This window comes from Palaemon carinicauda, chromosome 39, assembly GCF_036898095.1.
Source record: "Palaemon carinicauda isolate YSFRI2023 chromosome 39, ASM3689809v2, whole genome shotgun sequence".
In the NCBI taxonomy this organism is placed as follows: domain Eukaryota; kingdom Metazoa; phylum Arthropoda; class Malacostraca; order Decapoda; family Palaemonidae; genus Palaemon; species Palaemon carinicauda.
This window is the reverse complement of record NC_090763.1, coordinates 23,490,208-23,509,786: the sequence shown is the minus strand read 5'-3', so window position 1 is coordinate 23,509,786 and position 19,579 is coordinate 23,490,208. Positions and strand designations below refer to the sequence as shown.

The 19,579-nt window shown below is 42.8% G+C and overlaps 2 protein-coding genes across 14 annotated transcripts in view; one reads left to right on the top strand and one right to left on the bottom strand.

Moving 5' to 3' along the window:
- Positions 1-19,579, top strand: part of LOC137631079 (ionotropic receptor 21a-like) — a 190,573-nt gene that overhangs the window by 91,656 nt on the left and 79,338 nt on the right. For 5 of the 7 annotated variants that reach the window (XR_011041848.1, XM_068362700.1, XM_068362695.1 and 2 more), the window contains one exon: positions 8,016-8,283. Coding sequence is in view for 4 of the 7 variants with exons in the window: in XM_068362700.1 (XP_068218801.1) it covers positions 8,016-8,102 (87 nt within the window). In the remaining 3 variants the exon portion in view is untranslated. Of the gene's footprint in view, positions 1-8,015; positions 8,284-19,579 lie in introns of those variants that run through there. The other 2 variants (XR_011041846.1, XR_011041847.1) reach the window with 1 other exon arrangement.
- Positions 8,238-19,579, bottom strand: part of LOC137631078 (PHD finger protein 20-like protein 1) — a 216,878-nt gene continuing 205,536 nt past the window's right edge. For all 7 annotated transcript variants that reach the window (XM_068362686.1, XM_068362692.1, XM_068362690.1 and 4 more), the window contains one exon: positions 8,238-10,410. In XM_068362686.1, coding sequence (XP_068218787.1) covers positions 10,250-10,410 — 161 coding nt within the window. In that variant the 3' untranslated portion in view covers positions 8,238-10,249. The remainder of the gene's footprint in view (positions 10,411-19,579) is intronic.

Here is a 19,579-nt window from a genome sequence, read left to right as displayed (position 1 = left end):
CTCGACAGAAAACACACTCAAAAACTCGCGAGCGATCGCTATGAAGGTTGCGGGTGTGACCACCAGCGCCAACTATCGGCCAGATACCACTCTTGCATGTAAACAAACCCTTCAATTCTTCTCTGTCGACCTTGACGACAAGACGTATCATTACTCGCTGTAGAACCTGGAGTTTTCTCAACATATTTGGTGAAGTACTTCATTTTGGTTTGAGCTTTCGCAGTACAGGTGTTTTATCTTCAACTTAAATCTTGAACTCGTTTTTGGATAGATTTAATTTTTGATGACTTTGGATTGTTTTTTGGACTTTCCTTGACTTTTAAATGGCCGACCCTTCCCTTAGTACGGAAGTGTGTTTAGGCTTTTAGCAATTATCTTATCACGTTATAAATTAATTATAGATTTTCCTCTATATATTTTATATCTCACCCGCCTTTATTAGGCCTCTTCGATTAGCTTTCCAGTTATAATAAACATCAAGATAAATTTTAATGATTTGTTTATATGCGACCTTTCCTGAGAGTAGGCGGTCCTAACTTGGAAACCGAAGTTAAACAACGTTGAGCCCTTTCAATCGTAAATAACTTTTACAGAGCTAATGATTTAAAACTTATTAAATGAATACTTTTTAGTAGATATTTTATGAAAGATTTTCTTTGAATAGTCTTCGTACTGTTTCAAAGATGAACTAACGTTTAGTTTATTTATGCTACGCAGTTTGCGCTCTATCGTTACGATAGAGAGAGAGAGTATCACGGTTTCACTTTGCAGAAAGAGTAAATCGATTCTGACGTTTTGTTCATTCGTCTTTCAAAGCTTAAATGTTTTAAATTCTATTTTAAAAGAACTTTTTAATTGAAAAACCTTTCAGTTTTTTTTTTCTCCTTTGGTCAAATAACCTGTTTTTTGACGAAACGTAAGTGGGCTCTTCTCTTCGGTGCGAAATCAAGAGAGAGAGAGAGAGAGAGAGATAGAGACGGAGGGAGAGAGAGGAGAGAGAACGTTCCGATCTTTATCTCGTCCCAAGCGAGTAACGTTGTTCTCGAGTTACTCTCGTCCCTAGTCTCTGTACGGGAAGAAAGGATAAAACGTTTTTAGTTTTTTATTCTCGTCCCAAGGCACTGTACGGTGAGAGATTGAAAACGTAGTTTTGAATGAACTAGTGTTTAGTCTCTTCCCCAGCCACTGATCTTTTTATCTTAAAATATGTTTACTGTTTTTTTGCTGGTATTAATGTGCTTACATTATACGACTGATTTCGCAATTATAACCTTTTGATGAGGGTAGAATTGCGTGCTTCAGGTAGAAATCAGTTTTATTCATACCTAATGTGAATTGTTTAAAAAATTCGATTTCAGTGAAATAAGTGCAAAACAGAAAATCGTAGTGATAAAGTGATATTGCGCAAAGTGTTATCAGTGTTGCGACCGAGGGTTCGTCTGTTCGTGCCTGTCGTTCGCCTAGTCCGGGACCTCTTGCAAGCTCCCAAGCCCAGGGGAGAAGTAATGTCGTACGACTTATGGGTTCGAGAGGCCTTGATCAGCGAACAGACGTTCCCTCTATGGTATCAGGCGTATCTCACCAAGATCACCCCTACCATAAGGCGAGAGAGACGATTTTCTCCTCGTCATCCGAAGGCTTTTCGCATAAGAAACCGTGGAACAAGGTTTCGAGGCCCTTTAAGCGAAAGTCAGTCCTTTCAGGACAGGTCCAGCGTCCTGGTTTTAACGATTAGGACAGCTCTGACCCTATGCAGTCATCGGAAGACTGCTCGCCGCCTAAACAAAAGCGTAACACAGACTCCGAGAGTCTTTTTGTAGGCAAGGTTTTGCAGTCACAGACGTTACCCTCGTCTCTTACCGCAACCATTCCCGTTGATCCTAAATGGGTTGTACAGCAAGACATGCAGAATAAGCTTGCCTCCCTTATGGAAGACTATTCTGCCGATAAGTCCGTTGAGCCTAGCCGTTTATCTCATCGAGATCCTGGCCTTCAGCCACCCTAACGTTCCTTTGTGCGTCCTGTTGACGTTGGCGTAGCCAAGTCACGTCAGTCAGGTTGTTTAGAACCACACTCGATGCGGTCTCGTGTGGATTTTCAGCCGCATTTGGACGTTAGGCCACTTGCTGATGCTCCTGTTGACGTTCAGGACGTTCGCCAACCATCGGAGTTGACTTGTTTTGACGCTGAGCGTCAACCTCCGCATTCTAGAGTTGTTTTGACTGCTGAGACTAGGCGGTCAAAGCAGTCTCGAGTGAACGCTGTGCGTCCTCACGCACCTGTTGTTGTTGACAGTTCACAGACTGTCAAGCAGTTACATGACGTTGCGTCCTGGTCCGCTACTAATGCACCAGTGCGTGTGGACTCTGCTTGTAAAGCATTGCCACCACGGTAGGTCTCTCCCTTGCTTGAGACTCGGCTATTGTCGGACAAGGTTCCTTCAGATGAGGAAGTTGCTTTTCCCCCTCCTACTGATATTCCCTTGAGGACTCTGTCAGACGGAGAGGAGCCTAAAGCTGCTTAGCCCTCTATGGACTTTAAATAAATCATACTGATTTTTAAGGATCTTTGTCCGGATCTTTTTGTAACTGCTGCTCCTCGTTCGCCTAAACGTCAGAGTTTACACTAGGCCTAGCTACTTCGAAGCCGTTGTTTTATAAGCTAGTGCTCTCTCGCTCTTCTAAGAGAGCTTTACGTTTGCTAGGCGACTGGTTTATCACCAGGAGGAGTTTGGGGGAGACAGCCTTTGCTTTCCCTACTTTTAAGCTGGCTTATAGAGCGAGAGTCTGATATGACACGAGAGAAGTTCTCGGCTTGGGAGTTCCTGCCTCTGCCCAGATAGACTTCTCAAACCTCATAGACTCTCCCTGGCGCCTGGCCATGAGACGCTCCAAGATTTTATGGTCGACTTCAGAGCTATTTTCGAGCGTTTGAAGTTTTGCTGTACAATTATGTCATGCATAAACAAGGCTTTCAGGGATGGCTCCTATGATCTGACAGCCACGTTCTCTGCAGGAACAAGTCCCTCAGGGATGGCTCCAATGATCTAGCAGCCATGTTCACTGCAGGAGTACGTAAGAGGCAAGTGCGCTCAATGTGTTCATTGTCAAGACAAACTTCACGATGAAGTCTACCAGGCTGTCTTGACAGCATTTATGGAAGGCGACTGGATGGTCTCTCTCGACCTTCAGGAGGCATACTTCCACATTCCTATACACCCGGATTCCCAACCGTTTCTGAGGTTTGTTTACAGGAATGTGGGGTACCAGTTTCGAGCCCTGTGCTTTGGCCTCAGTCCTGCTCCTCTCGGGTTTACGAGGCTCATGAGGAATGTGGCAAAATCCCTCCATCTATCGGGGATCCGAGCCTCCCTGTACTTGGACGACTGGCTTCTCAGAGCATCGTCCAGTCTTCGCTGTCTGCAGGATCTACATTGGACGTTGAGTCTGGCCAGGGAGTTGGGACTTTTGGTCAACCTAAAAGTCCCAACTGATCCCATCCCAGATTATTCTATATTTGGGGATGGAGATTCGCAGTCCAGTTTTTTTCGGGCTTTTCCGTCTGCCACCGAATAGAACAAGCCCTGCTCGAAGTCCAACTAATGCTGAAAAGAAAACGTTTATTCAGTCAGGAGTTGGAACAGTCTCGTAGGGACTCTCTCATCCCTGGAGCAGTTTGTCTCACTAGGGAGACTACACCTTCTGCCTCTCCGGTTCCATCTAGCCTCTCACTGGAACTAGGACAAGACGTTAGAGACGGTATCATTCCCAGTCTTCGAACCAGTAAAGGCATGCCTGAAATGGTGGGACGGCAATATCAGTCTGAGAGAGGGACTATCCCTAGCAGTCAAGAACCCAAACCACGTGTTGTTCTCAGACGCGTCGGATTTGGGTTGGGGTGCGACCCTGGACGGTCGGGAATGCTCGGGTCTGTGGACCTCAAGTCAGAAGAGCATGCACATCAACGGCAAGGAGCTATTAGCAGTCCACTTGGCCTTGATGATATTCGAAAGCTTCTTCGAAACTAAGTGGTAGAGGTCAACTCAGACAACACCACAACTTTGGCGTACATCTCCAAGCAAGGAGGCACACACTCCTTCACGCTGCTCGAGATTGCAAGGGACCTTCTCTTATGGTCAAGAAATCGAGGCATCTCCCTGTTGACGAGATTCATCCAGGGGGACTTGAACGTCTTGGCAGACTGTCTCAGTCGGAGGGGTCAGGTGATACACACGGAATGGACCCTCCACAAGGACGTGGGCAAGAGTCTTTGGGCTACTTGGGGTCAACCCACCATAGACCTCTTTGCCTCCTCGTTGACCAAAAGGTTACCAATCTATTGCTCTCCAGTCCTAGATACAGAAGCAATCCACATAAACGCGTTTCTACTGGATTGGTCTCTTCTGGACTTATATGCATTCCCACCATTCAAGATAGTCAACAAGGTACTGCAGAAGTTCGCCTCTCACGAAGGGACAAGGTTGACGTTGGTTGCTACCCTCTGGCCCGCGAGAGAGTGGTTCACCGAGGTACTTCAATGGCTGGTAGACTTTCCAAGAAGTCTTCCTCTATGGGTAGATCTGTTACGTCAGCCCCACGTAAAGAATGTCCATCAAAGCCTCCCCGCTCTTCGTCTGACTTCCTTCAGACTATCGAAAGACTCTCAAGAGCTCGAGGCTTTTCGAAGGAGGCAGCCAGTGCGATTGCAAGAGCGAGGAGAGCTTCTACCATTAGAGTATACCAGTCGAAGTGGGAAGTCTTTTGAGACTGGTGCAAGTCAGCATCTGTGTCCTCGTCCAGTACCTCTGTAGCCCAAATCGCAGATTTTCTTTTACATCTGAGAAAGGTTCGCTCCCTTTCAGCTCCCACGATTAAGGGCTACAGGAGCATGTTGGCTTCGGTCTTTTGACATAGAGGCTTAGATCTTTCCAACAATAAAGATCTCCAAGATCTCCTTAAGTCTTTCGAGACCTCTAAGGAACGTCATTTGGCAACTCCTGGATGGAACTTAGACGTGGTCATAAGGTTCCTCATGTCAGACAGGTTTGAGCCATTACATTCAGCCTCCCTGAAGGATCTCACCCTCAAGACACTTTTCCTAGTGTGCTTGGCTTCGGCTAAAAGGGTCAGTGAACTTCATGCCTTCAGTAAGAACATCGGTTTTTTCTACAGAAAAAGCCACTTGTTCACTTCAACTTGGTTTCCTGGCCAAAAAATGAACTGCCTTCTCGTCCTTGGCCTAAATCTTTTGATATTCCTTGCTTATCAGAGATCGTAGGCAACGAACTGGAAAGAGTATTATGTCCTGTTAGAGCTCTTAAGTTCTATTTAGCTCGTACTAAGTCATTACGAGGTAAATCTGAGGCATTATGGTGCTCAGTTGAGAAACCATCATTGCCTATGTCAAAGAATGCTTTGTCATATTTTATCAGATTTTTTAATACGAGAAGCTCATTCTCACTTGAATGAGAAAGACCGATGGTTGCTTAAGGTTAAGACGCACGAAGTGAGAACTATAGCAACCTCCGTGGCCTTCAAGCAAAATAAATCTCTGCAAAGTATTATGGATGCGACTTTTTGGAGAAGCAAGTCAGTGTTCGCGTCATTTTACTTAAAAGATGTCCAGACTCTTTACGAGGACTGCTACACACTGGGTCCATTCGTTGCAGCGAGTGCAGTAGTGGGTGAGGGTTCTACCACTACATTACCCTAATTCCAATATCCTTTTTAATCTGTCTCTTGAAATGTTTTTTAATATTGTTTTTTGGGATGTACGGAAGGCTAAGAAGCCTTTCGCATCCTTGTTGATTTGGCGGGTGGTCAAAGTCATTTCTTGAGAGCGCCCAGATTAGGGGTTTGATGAGGTCCTGTTAGTATGGGTTGCAACCCTTTATACTTCAGCTCCTGGGAGTCTTTCAGCATCCTAAGAGGATCGCTGGGCTTCGTGAGGAAGACAGACTTACAAGGCAGAGTAATCGTCTAAGTCAACTTCCTTACCAGGTACCTATATATTTTGGTTTTGTTATATTGATAACTGTCAAAAACTCTTTAGCTTATACGCTGTAAACTTAATTAACTCTGGTCTCTACCCACCTCCTTGGGTGTGAATCAGCTATTATATATTCACCGGCTAAGTTAAATATTTAAAAATGATATTTTAATTATAAAATAAATTTTTGAATATACTTACCCGGTGAATATATAAATTATAGGCGTAGCTAAAAGCAAGGTTACACCAAGGTGCAGTTATACCGACTAATCACGTGTGATAGTCCCCGGTGGTCCCGGCCTTCCCCCTCCCCGACCGATGGCCAATCGGGGCGACGGGAGGGGGGAGACGAAACCGCCCGGTATGAATGAATGAGACTAAGTCATACCCCGTTGGTATACTCAGTCCTCAATATGTCGGAACGTTGATGGAAGACTGAGGTACAAGCATACTTGACCCGTAAATCATAACCAACAACCATCGAGTGAGAGGAAGGGTGTACACTGAAGGGGGGGGATGGAATAGTCCCCCCAACTTGTTGGGGGGGGTAATGGTACCGGGAAATCGCCAGTGCGCAGTGGTAGACAGGGCTACCAACTGGAGATCCCCTCAGTCATGACATGAAAATCCCAAAAATATGATCATAACGGAGTAAAGCAATAAATATAATATCAATGCACAAATACATAAAAATAATTAATGAATTAAAAGCGAAATCACGTAAGTAAGGTTAGGCATGCAGAAAAAATATGGCGAGAGAGGGACTCGGGCGAGTGGTAAGGGAGGAGCATGACGCCATCAGGAGATGGAAAGCAGGGGTACCAACCTAGTTACTGAAGCGGTAGATCGAACAGTAAAAACAACAAAATACGCGAGAGTCCCACTCGAACCGAACGTAAAACTAGGTGGAGCGTAATAAAACAAAAGGTTTTACTAATAATAAGTGAGATGGTCGATATTAAAGCTCCTAGAACTAGCGAAACAATCTCAATGGTGACGCTATCCACCAACATGCACGAATGCAGGCATACCAACATAACCTACTCCTGATGAAACGCTAACACCGATATCATAGGATAACATAAAATAAATGCTATATGAAAGCATAAAGTCGGTGTACTATATGAATATAAGGAAAAAACTCCTAAAGGTCCGAACGAATATTAAAGACGGACGAACTAACGAGACAAAGGGCAGAGGCGAAAGTAAGAACGGGGACGCCGCTCATATATAAACACTTCTCAATAATAAAAACAAAGATTACACTGCCCAATCTCGCTAACAACTCATGGATAAGGTACTTAACTTCGATGGGGTATCTTGGGAATCGGCCATCGAGAGAAAGTTGATGATAAATCCAATGAAAAACACGAGAATAAAATACTTGGACTTATATGAATCAGGTGCTTGAAAGGAGTGATGGGCAAGCGTGGGTTGAGTTAGTAGTACTGGTCTGCGAGGCAGGGGAGGTTGAACTGCACCTCACTATTGAGGGATTTCGAAGAGAAGTCTAAATGGTACGAGACCTCTGGTATTTCGCCCCAGTCTATACCGACACCATTAGATGAGCGAGCTAGTTCAACCTAGCATTCCTTTACATTTTTTCTCTGGTAATATTAGCAGTTATATTCCTTTGAAATGGTGCATAAGGAGCAATTTCACTGGGCGGCACAGGGATTGAGCCCAGAAATGATATTTTAATTATAAAATAAATTTTTGAATATACTTACCCGGTGAATATATAAATTATAGGCCCTCCCTTCCTCCCCAATAGAGACGCAGCGGGACGAGAAGAATTGAAGGGTTTGTTTACATGCAAGAGTGGTATCTGGCCGATAGTTGGCGCTGGTGGTCACACCCGCAACCTTCATAGCGATCGCTCGCGAGTTTTTGAGTGTGTTTTCTGTCGAGCCGCTGAGTAGTAGCTATTATATATTCACCGGGTAAGTATATTCAAAAATTTATTTTATAATTAAAATATAATTTTCACTAAACATAACTTATATTTATCAAATCTGACTTTTCAGGGTGCATGGCTCCTCTTAGGCAGTGGAATTTTGATTTCACTTGTAATGTTCATAATGGAAAATATTGTAAGGCCTTCAAAACAATAACAAAAGTAGATGTCCTTCAACTAGACCCACAAGCATCAGCTAAAGCATGTCCTTCAACGAGATCCACAAGCATTGGCTAAAGCATCGTGTAAATCCAGATTAAGTGGAAGGTTGGTTTAACAAGTGTAAATGCAGACATTTTATCTCATCTTTATTCAGTAAAATATAGGAAACTTCATGATGCCTTGCTTATCAATATCAACATCAATTTCAAATCATGCTGTTTAACAGCCTACAAAGCATCACAATGATTCATCACAAAGTACTTTATACCTTAAAAATACTTTGGAGAATGTTTCTTTCTATAAAACAGCTTAAAGTACAAACAACATAAATATGACTTTGCTTACTTTTCTAAATATTTCTTCAATGCTCTTTCATTGTTTACTAATCAAAATTGATATATTCTAAATGACTAGCTCAAGAATACACCACTTTCACAGCACTGTACTGTACATCAAACAGTGTAAACACTAAGAGTAAGAAGCTTATATTGTATACTGGTTTTTGAAAATATTTCAGAGATTGATATTGAACTAAAGAAAAGGACAACACACTTTGATACAGAAGTATATATGCAAACATACCTTATATGAATATTTTTTTTTTTGTATTTTTCATTATCATAGAAAATTTACAAGTCTACATTATAGTTGCTTTTTTACAATGTGACAATATTCCTTTAAGCCATTTTCATTTAAGTGCGAGATGACAACTTAAATTTATGCATAATTCATTCATTAATTCTAAGCATCATATAAAATGAAAACCACAATATTTTTTTGCAACTACAGCAAAAGAGAAATCTCTTAAAAATAAAACTTCTTTTTGCAGTAAATAATGGGAATGCAAAATAAAAAAAAAATACATCTCGCCCAGGGAATAAATCTTGCCTTGAGCAAAATATACAAATAAATACATATGTCTTTTCATAGTTTACAAGTAATATTCTAAATAAAGATGGCCCTGAGTGTTTGCAGCATGACTGAAAATAATTTTTACCTTAATTACCAAGCTAATAATATATTCATCATACATAATGATTTAAATATACATTATATGAATTAGTGCACACTTAATTTTCAATGTCATTTAATATTTTCTTTAATTCAAATACTCAATCCAGGTTGCAAACACTAACACATATTGTACTTTCACATTTATTATATTGGTTGTATTAATCACTATCTATACCTTATCATTCTTATATCAGAAAAAAGGAGGATTTTTCACAAAATCAATTGCACATTATTCTGAAAACAAGTTCGGTACAGAAAAGTTGCAACACACTGCTGTATATGGCTCTCATTGGGTAATAAGTTTCTAGAAACTCACAATGTCCATATTTACCATATACTTGCAGCTGATGCCTGGAACCATTTTAAGTTCTGTATCAACTTTGGTACTTAAATTGTATATATAGTCATAACCTCTTTTATTATTTTCTCCATCTGGCTTTCACTATCTTCACACAGAAGATATATAGTCCTGGAAAGCTGATGTTTTTACTACTCAGCTTTTCATGCTACCAGAATTTTCTTGTCAATGATCTGTACTGAGTTTACATGAATAGCAGTTCCTCCAAAATACACTTGATGGAACAAAGTTCATATTTTGCTCATGATTTTGTTTTAACATATTCCATGATACATAAGCTCTTAGGAAAAAAATGTATCCTAATTCACTTTTTACTTTGAAAATTTTCTTGTTATCTTTTTAGAGAGACAGTTGTCTGTAAATGCTAGCCCACTACAGTAATTCATCACTGCAAGTTCACAAGCATTACAGGTTACCAAGTTTCATAGAAAGTTTTATATTAACCACAATCTAGTTTTTCCAGCACTACACAACACTGCTCTTTTTTTAAAGAAATAATTCACACAACCAATGTATTTGTATTCATCCTGTACACACTACAGAGTGGCTTGAAAGGACATAATAATATATGCACACTTCGTTACTAAAAGTTTATCACTCAGATTGGTACTTAAGATATCTTTCTTGCAGCCAGATTTCAAATTAAACTTTATAATTTCATACTGTGTAGAAACTATAAAATCAATCTATATTTTAATGCCGTTGAGCAACAAAAAGTATTAATTGTTTTCTCAGTGAGAAGAAATTTAATATTGAATCACAATCACTACTTAGCCCGAAAACTCGGAAATCTTCCTCACCGTATTTAAATCATTATGAATGAGTTTAATGAGCGAACGAGCTTGAAGTGTTGCTGGATCTCTCTCTTCACTTTCTTCTTCACCATCATCCTCTGCATTATCTCCAGATAATCCCATTTCAGCCTCAAGAACTGTAAAAAAATATTAAATGATTAAAGAGAAACTTTACATGCTAATTCTATTACAAAGCAATAATTTACCAATATATTTTTCTCACAACATATTTTGTAGACCTGATTGACTTCTTCATTTAGTTGGTCTTGAAAGATGCAGTAGGTCTTAAATAAAAATCTCAACTTATCCCATTATCTGAAATGTCCTTTAACAAGGCCAAAACAAATTAAAGATGATTAAATTAGAACTTTTGGAATTATAATTTTAAGTGAAGATTGATAGGGTCATTTAAAATACTGATACTTTATCAAGAACTGCTAAAAAGCATCAGAAATTAATGGTTGTTCCTTCACCAATACAAACCATCATCCTTTACTATGGGAGAATAGATAACAGCGAAGCTGGAACACAGTAGCTTAAACTTATAAAAACCAATAGGTTTACCTGTCAGTAGCCCCCTTGGTGGCTCACTGACAACATACTTAGATTCCAGCTGTTGGAGACGACTGTCATTCTTTCTTTAGAAACATTTTTGGCAAATTTTATTAATAATATTTCATTTCTTTTCTAGTCTGTTTGTGTTGTGTGATAGCATATGTCCAGGAGTACCGCTGAAAACCTGTGGTACCTTTATGAAAAGTATTAAAGGTGGATCCTTATCAGTTTTGCCAGTCTTACAGAGGTCAAGAGTATATACTTGGGCCTTCCCTTGTGATATGTGTTGAAAATAGTCATCATCCAAGAGGGAGAAGTTTGGTGGGAGAAAAAACAAGAAGCCTATTATTATTTTTGGGCTCAAGCCAGCCATGTTGTCCTGATGGAAGGTTCCTATTGGTAGCTTTCTAAGGGATATTTGGCTACAGTGATATTCCCAGAGAATTAACCTTTAGGTCTCCAGAATTCTAACTCCTGGCGCGAATATCCTTAAAATTTCTCTTAAGGATATCGCATAATATCAGGGGAAGTGTATCTTGATACGACACATAGCAATATTCACCCCGAATAGCGTTTTCGTTTTGAGGGGGAAAAGTGGCTAAAATAGAAGGGGGGCCATTATCGAGGTTCCCTTCCTCCCGTACTACTACGAGTATCTAGATGGCACTGTATCCAAGATGGCGCTTACAGGGGTATTCCTATTTTTGTAACGAATTCGCACGGTGGTTTTCCCTGTTGCTCTAACGTTTGTGTTCGATTTTTCTGAGGATTAATCATGCAATCTCCAACTTCTTCTGCCTCTGGAAAGTTGAGTATCTATTCTTTACAGTGTATAATTTTTAGCTCCTGCTTCACAGAGAAATTAGAATAATTTTAAGTGTTTGGAGCTTAGCCAATCACCTTAGGCGCCATGGGCGCTGTCGTTCATAACGCATGTACTATTTAGTTAGCTGAACGACACTCCCGGTTGTAATAGCATGAATAATTATGAAGCTATTTAATTAAGATTATACTAGGAAGTTATATATTATGTCGATCGTATTCATTAGAGTTTCGGCGATGTAGGAAACCTAACCTCGCCCCGCACTAGGCTACCTAGCCTACGCGCTTCAGTTTACTTTCATGCATGATATAGAACAACATTCCTAGTTGTAATAGCATTAATAAATTATGAAGCTATTTAGGCACAATTATACTTGTAAAGATATACATAATTTTGCATATATTTCCTCTTCCTCATATCGATCGTATACGTTAGAGTTTCGGCGATTTAGGTAACCGAAATCTCGCCTTGCGCTAGGCTACATAGCCTATGGGCTTTAGTATACTTTCATACATGTTCCCTGGTTGCCCTTGTGTATCATTTTATCAATTCATGCGGAGATAGATATCTCCTAGAATTGTTATATAACTCGATGCTTATCTCCTGTGGAGATTTAAGGGTAATCCCTCCTTCCCTCTGAGTGCCGCCTTAGGCGACAACCCTATCTTGGTCCTGCCATGGAGTAGACACTCCGGCTTGACTAGGCTAGTGTTTTCTGTCTCTTACACTTGCCGGCTTTGGGTTTTCAACAGAACCTCAGAGTATTCAATCTTCCTGCTAGCCGCCGAGCAGCAGGGTGAGTAGTCACTCCCCTGCCGGCTTTCAGCTGCTGGCATAGGGGGCTATGCCTCCCTAGGCTGCACTTGAAGTGGTTGTTTGATGCTGCCACCTTCTCCCCTGTGGTCTAGAAGACTAGTCCTGTTTCAGCAGACCCTAGGCTGAAGAATAGATATTCTTCTGCCACCTAGGATGGCGCCGATACTAAAACGAAGTTTCTTCCCTGTTGGGAGGTGGTGGCAATCCTGCCGCCTCCTCTTAACACTGTTTCGGCAGACCCTAGGCTGAAGAATAGATATTCTTCTGCCGCCTAGGATGGCACCGATACTGAAACGGAGTTTCTCCTTTGTGTGGTAGTGGCGGCAACCTTGCCGCCCTTTTCCACACTTAATACAAGACCCTTTCCCTGCCCCTCTCTATCCTTTAGCGATGGCCTAGACGTCGCAACCCTGTGGCCGTCGTCCCACAATCTCATCACTTGCCGGGTAGGTTGTGGTGCCGGCCGGCCTCCTACATAAGCAGCTGTATAGTCACTCAAGTCTTTCCCTTATGGACGCAAGCCTCCGGGAAAGGTTGTGCCGGCTGTGACGGCTGCCGGTGGGAGACCCTTTCTGTCGAGTGTTCTTCAGTCCTCTCTTGGACTGCCATCCACATTCCCGGAACCGGCAGGGACTGGCAACGGGTTTTGTGGTTGGATGGAAGCCTGAATTATACATTCTCCCCTTCCATTTGAACCCTCATTCTGGAGGAAGGCAGTAAGATTAAGTACTTACACCCTTATTTATTGTTAGTAGACATTTAATAAGGTAGCCCTTCACTCCATGCTTTCTCTCTCCCTGTCAGCTAGTGCCGCCGGGTACTAGCCCAGTCGGCGAAGGCCGGCTGGGCCGGTGCCGCCAGGTACTAACGGGATTGTGCCGCCAGGTGCTAGCCTAGCTGGCATGTTGTATATGATTATACAGTAGCCAGTATATTTGCAGTATAGATCATACTGCAGACAGAAAGCTATACTATATATTATACAGTAGTTATTTTCCAACATACCCTGTGTATCCTTGCACAGTCTATTGTTGAGACCAATCATATATCGAAAGAAAAGATTTCTTTCAATACACTGATAGCTAATCAGTTAAAAATTTACCCCCACAATATTAAAGACCTTAGGAAGGGTCAGCGTTAAGATACACTTATCTACCCCTAGGGATTAGACCCTTCCCTTGGGTTTCCTGAATAGAAAGACTCTATGGCTTTAATTTTGGGGGAGGTCACAGCAATTGGCTAGACAGGAAACACAAGTATGTGTCTTTCCTAGTTCCTTTCTAGCTTGATTATCCTAAGCTATAATGGTTAAAATATTAACAGTAATATTTTACATATTTGTTTATCAAGTGAGATAAACTACCGCATACTCATTTAAATTTCTTCTCTTTACAGGATGACCTGGTGAAGTGCGAAGTCGTCATCTGCAACGTCAGGAGTAAGGACTTTTGCGGCCACAAAGGGTGCAGGGCTCATGCCCCCTGTACCATCACTAAGCAAGCCCTACGGTACTGGGACCCACAAGGCTGCAATATATGCCGGGCCTTGGTTACCGAAGGTTTTGATGACCCCAAGTCAGCTGAGTCAAGGGATGCAGCATGAGAAAAGCTGCATAGATGGGTACGTGGGTTCCAGAAGAACTCAATGGGACCGTACCTTCCTAATGAAAGGATGCGCAACTTGCTGTTCCCTAAAGCGGGTATGGAAGCTGTCATACCCCAGACAAGACCCGAAATACCATGCGTCCAGATTGCCGTCGAAACGGAAGTCAGTGACGCATTACAGGGCTTGGACATCCATCAAGAGGAGAGGATGTCTGAAGTGTCCTCGGACGCTGAGAAGGATCTTCTCAAGGAAGGTCACGAGGAGGAATGATCTTCTCAAGGAAGGTCATGAGGAGGAATCTACATTGACTCCTGAAGAAGATGATGAAGTTGATTCGGAGTCCCTTCCGTCGGTGCCGGCTCTGAAGCCGTTACCCTCAACATCTTCCGCTCCTCCATCAGATGACATGATACAGGCATTAGCCAATCTTACGGTGCTGATGGAGAGCATTCGCAAACAAGGCGAAGAAAGGGAAGCGAAACTTGAGAGACAGATTGCTCGACTCTCCGCCTCCCGTGGGTCTCACAAGAGACTCAGAGTTCAAGACCTCCCAACCTGCTCTGAAACTAATCCCTGGAGGTATGCGGAGTACATGCCGATCACCAACGGCAAACTCTTTATTTCGGAGAAGTTGGGAGCTGTGCCGATTGAAGACATTCAGTTCTGGCCAAGCTTCAATGTTTACCCAGACTGCTTCATTCGTCTCAAGCTGGAACCAGGGTTGAAGGAAGAGACGGAACCCAAGGAGGTCATAGTATTCGACCATGACAAGGCACAGGCTCTTTTGTCAAGCAGCCTAAAGCAGGTGGGCTACACTAATTCTAAGATGTCTGCCCTCAGCAAGAAATATCCTACCTTCCTGGCTCCAGCTTCAATAGCCTTCCCCTTTACATCGAAGGCTCTTAAAGCCGTTGTCAAGGCAATAGAGGCAAGCAAACCTTGTCCTACACTGGATGAGTGTAGACCTTTGTTGTTAGCCCTGCCCATGGAAGATAAGGATTGGAAGGAAGTCCACCTTACCTTCTCGGTTGGGAAGTTGGAGGCAGATATCGCTGGACGTCAGTTCAACGAAAATCTCCCAAAGCTGTCAGACTTTCTCTTGCATAGGGAGCAAGAAATGAAAGAAAGACTAGCGGCATCTCTATCCCTACAGAATTGTTTGGAGATGACCGCAGGCCTAAAGAGCACCCCAGATATGAACATGGTCATGGCCAAGATGCACATGGCTACCTTGGTAAAGGACCTGTACGGCTTTATTAAAGCCAGAAGGGCATGTAGAGAGTTCGTGTTTGCTTCAGCAGCTGTAAAACAGGAACCCAGGAAGCTGATAGCTTCCAATATCTGGGGTAAAGACCTCTTCCCAAATGAAGTGGTCAAGGAGGTAGTTGACAAAGCCGATACAGAGAATAGAAACCTTCTCCAGAAGTGGGGCATGTCATCTAAAAGGAAGTCTTCTCCAGATGAGGGTCCCCAGCCAGAGAAGAAGACTACGAAACCTAGATTACCCTCTCGGCCTGCCAAACAACAACATCCGACAGTCACCATGACCGCGGTGCCCCAAGTGGTTGCTCAACCGTAAACCACTTACCAGATGGTACCTCAGCAGCTGGTTGCCCAGTCACCAGCGTTTAACCCTACGTTTGAGAGGCAGACCACTACCTTTCGTCCCAAAGGTAGAGGCTCTAGACGGGGCTCCTCAAAACACCCCTCACGAGGTAAGGGGGGTAAGGGAGGACGCGGTCAGGGAGGTAAATCCTCCGGAAAACAGAAGCAATGAGATGCTTCAGGTAAGAGGGAGGCTCCAACAATTTCAGGATCGTTGGACCTTCGATCCTTGGGCCCACAGCCTAATCAAGAACGAACTTGGATGGAGCTGGAGCGAGGCTCCACCATCATTTCCTCAATTCTTCCAACTCTCCACCCCCGGACTGGAAGAATATACCGTAGAACTATTGAGCAAGCGGGTAATAAGGAGGGCAAAGTCCATCAAATTCCAGGGAAGGCTGTTTTGTGTTCCCAAGAAGGACTCAGACAAACTCAGAGTCATTCTGGACTTGTCACCACTCATCAAGTTCATGGAGAACAACAGTTCAGGATTGTTAACCCTTCAACACATAAGGACCCTGCTACCAAAAAGGGCATACACGGTCTCAATAGAACTGGCAGACGCTTACTGGCATATTCCAGTCAACCACCCCCTCTCCTCCTACCTAGGATTCAGGCTACAGAAGAAAAAGTACGTCTTCAGAGCCATGCCCTTCGGACTAAACATAGCCCCAAGGATCTTCACGAAACTTGCTGACGCAGTCGTTCAACAACTACGCCTGGAAGGCGTTCAGGTAGCAGCATACCTGGACGACTGGCTGGTGTGGGCAGCATCCAAGAAAATGATCCAGTTCCTGGAACATCTGGGATTCAAGATCAACATCAAGAAGTCTCGACTTTCTCCAGCTCAAGAGTTTCAATGGCTGGGAATCCATTGGAACTTGAAGTCACACCGTCTCCATTCCCTCAGGGAAGAGGAGATTGCAGGGTCTGTCAAGAGACTACTGAATTCTGACAGGATCTCGAGATGCCAACAGGAAAAAGTACTGGGCTCTCTCTAGTTTGCAGCAGTGACAGATCCAGTGCTAAAAGCACAACTAAAAGATGCGTCAGGAATCTGGAGAAGATACGCATCAAACACTCAAAGAGATCAAAGAAGACCGATACCGACCTTACTACGATCACTTCTCAAGCCATGGTCGAAGGCCAAGAACCTAAAGAGGACTGTGCCCTTGCGTCAACCTCCACCATCGGTCACCATCCACACAGATGCCTCGACGGAAGGATGGGGAGGTCACTCCCATCAACAGAAAGTCTAAGGGACCTGGTCTTCTCTATTCAAGACCTTCCACATCAACATTTTGGAGGCAATGGCAGCCCTTTTGACGTTGAAGAAACTCTCCCCTCGCAGATCAGCCCACATCAGGCTGATCCTGGACAGTGAAGTGATAATGAGATGTCTGAATCATCAAGGCTCGAGATCGCCCCAGATCAACCAAGTGATATTGGCCATCTTCCGCCTGGCGGAAAAGAAGAGATGGCATTTATCAGCAGTTTACCTTCAAGGGTTCCGCAATGTGACAGCGGACGCTCTATCCAGGCTCACGCCGATAGAGTCAGAATGGTCCCTAGACGCAGACTCATTCTCCTTCATCTTGCATCAAGTCCCAGAACTGCAGATCGACCTCTTCGCGACGAGCGACAACAAGAAACTACCACGATATGTAGCCCCATAGGAGGACCCTCTAGCGGAGGCGACGGACGCCATGTCCCTCGATTAGAACAGATGGGACCGGATTTACCTGTTCCTTCTGACCAATCTCCTAATGAAGGTCCTCAACAGGCTGAGATCCTTTCGGGGAACAGCAGCTCTAGTGGCTCTCAAGTGGCCAAAGAGCAACTGGTTCCCTCTGGTATTGGAACTGAAGCTGAGGCTGGTTCCTCTTCCGGACCCAGCACTATCTCAACAGGTCCAGAAGTTGACTGTCTTCGCTTCATCATAGAGAACCCAAAACCTTCATCTCATGATTTTCTCTCCTTAGCGGTTAAGAAAAGATTTGTGATCTTGAAAGGCAGTATAGACTTCTTAGAAGAATATAAGTCTAAGTCAACTAGAAGACAATATGAATCGTCTTGGAAAAAGTGGGTTGCTATCGTCAAAGCAAAAGGACCGAAAAAAATCTTGATGGACTTCTGTCTGTCCTCCTTTATCCACCTTCATAAACAAGAATTGGCAGCCAACACAATAACTACGTGTAAGTCGGCTCTGACTAGACCTCTGCTATACGCCTTCCAAGTAGACCTGTCGAGTGAAATCTTTAACAAGATCCCTAAGGCATGTGCTACACTCAGGCCTGCAGCCGCTCCGAAGCCCATTTCATGGTCCCTGGACAGGGTCCTACACTATGCTTCAACAGTGAACAATGAAGATTGCTCTCTTAAGGACCTGACTCAGAAAGTCATTTTCCTGTTCGCTATAGCCTCAGGGGCTAGAGTTAGCGAAATAGTGGCCCTATCCAGAGACGAGAGCCATATTCAGTTCACAGAAGTGGGAGAACTTAATCTCTTTCCTGATCCAACCTTTTTCGCAAAAAACCAGCTACCCACTAAGAGATGGGGTGCCTGGAGAATCTGCCCTCTGAAGGAAGATGTCTCGCTGTGTCCAGTAGAATGTCTAAAGATCTATCTTCAAAGAACTTCAGGGGAGGAGAGCTCTTTAAAGGAGAAACTTCAGGATCAAACTTATCCCTAAAACAACTGAGGGCAAAGCTCACCTACTTTATTCGCAGAGTGGATCCTGACAGTACACCCGCAGGTCACGATCCAAGAAAAATTGCTTCATCACTGAACTTTTTTCAGTATATGGACTTTGAGCGTCTTCGCTCATACACTAGATGGAAGTCATCCAGAGTCTTTTATAAACATCATACAAAACAGGTGCATGAGTTGAAGCATTTTGTGGTGGCGGCAGGTAGTGTGCTGAAACCTGTTGTCTATTACTGCGATGAACAGTGAATTGATTGGGACTTCAATTTTCGGGTAAAGGTGTTGACACCTTCCAGTGCAATACTTGTTAAGTGAGTGTCACCATGGTGACACTAAAGACTGTTCAAATTATTTCAGGTGGAGAAATAGTATACAGATAACACCCGTGCCGTGTGTACCTTACACAGTGTTGATAATATCCAACATTACAGAAAATTATATTAGAAAATTTTATTAAATTTTCAAATTTAAGTGTGGCACTAATCAATTTTTCCCTTTCAGGTGGAAACAAACTTTTTCTGTATTATGTTGACTAGGTATATTTCTCATTACATATATTAACATATATTACACATGTTTCTTTATGTTTGGTCATTTATTGTTAATAAATGAATATCAATGTGTGATTATGTCTTATTTCACCCTACAATTGATAAATACAGTATAAGCCAGAGTTTTTCTAACCTAGTAAAACTGCATAATATTGTATGTCTGACCAATATATATAGCTGATACTTTTGCTCCAACACGAGATACAAACAGTGAAACTTCTGTATATCTAGTTGATGCTGTTGATGCTATGTTCCGATACATTATACAAACTGTGAAACTCTTGTAAATCTATCTGATGCTACGTTCCAGTACAAATATACAAACAGTGAGAGACTTGTATATCTAGTTGATGTTTTATTCCAACACAATATACAAATCGTGAGACTCTTGTATATATAGTTGATGCTATGTTCGTTCATACATTATATGCAAACCTTGAGACCCCTTTCCTACTGTCTAGTATAACTTCCCTGCAAGGGGCAGAAAGCACTAACATTGTCTATGATTAGTAGTAATGACGTATAACGGTAACGTCATTTGTCTCTATGGTCTGGGTGACCATAGGAAAATTTATCCCAATGTTGAGGCACCTATAAAATCCACAGATACAGTACTTTCTAGTAATTCTCTGGTAATCTTTCATC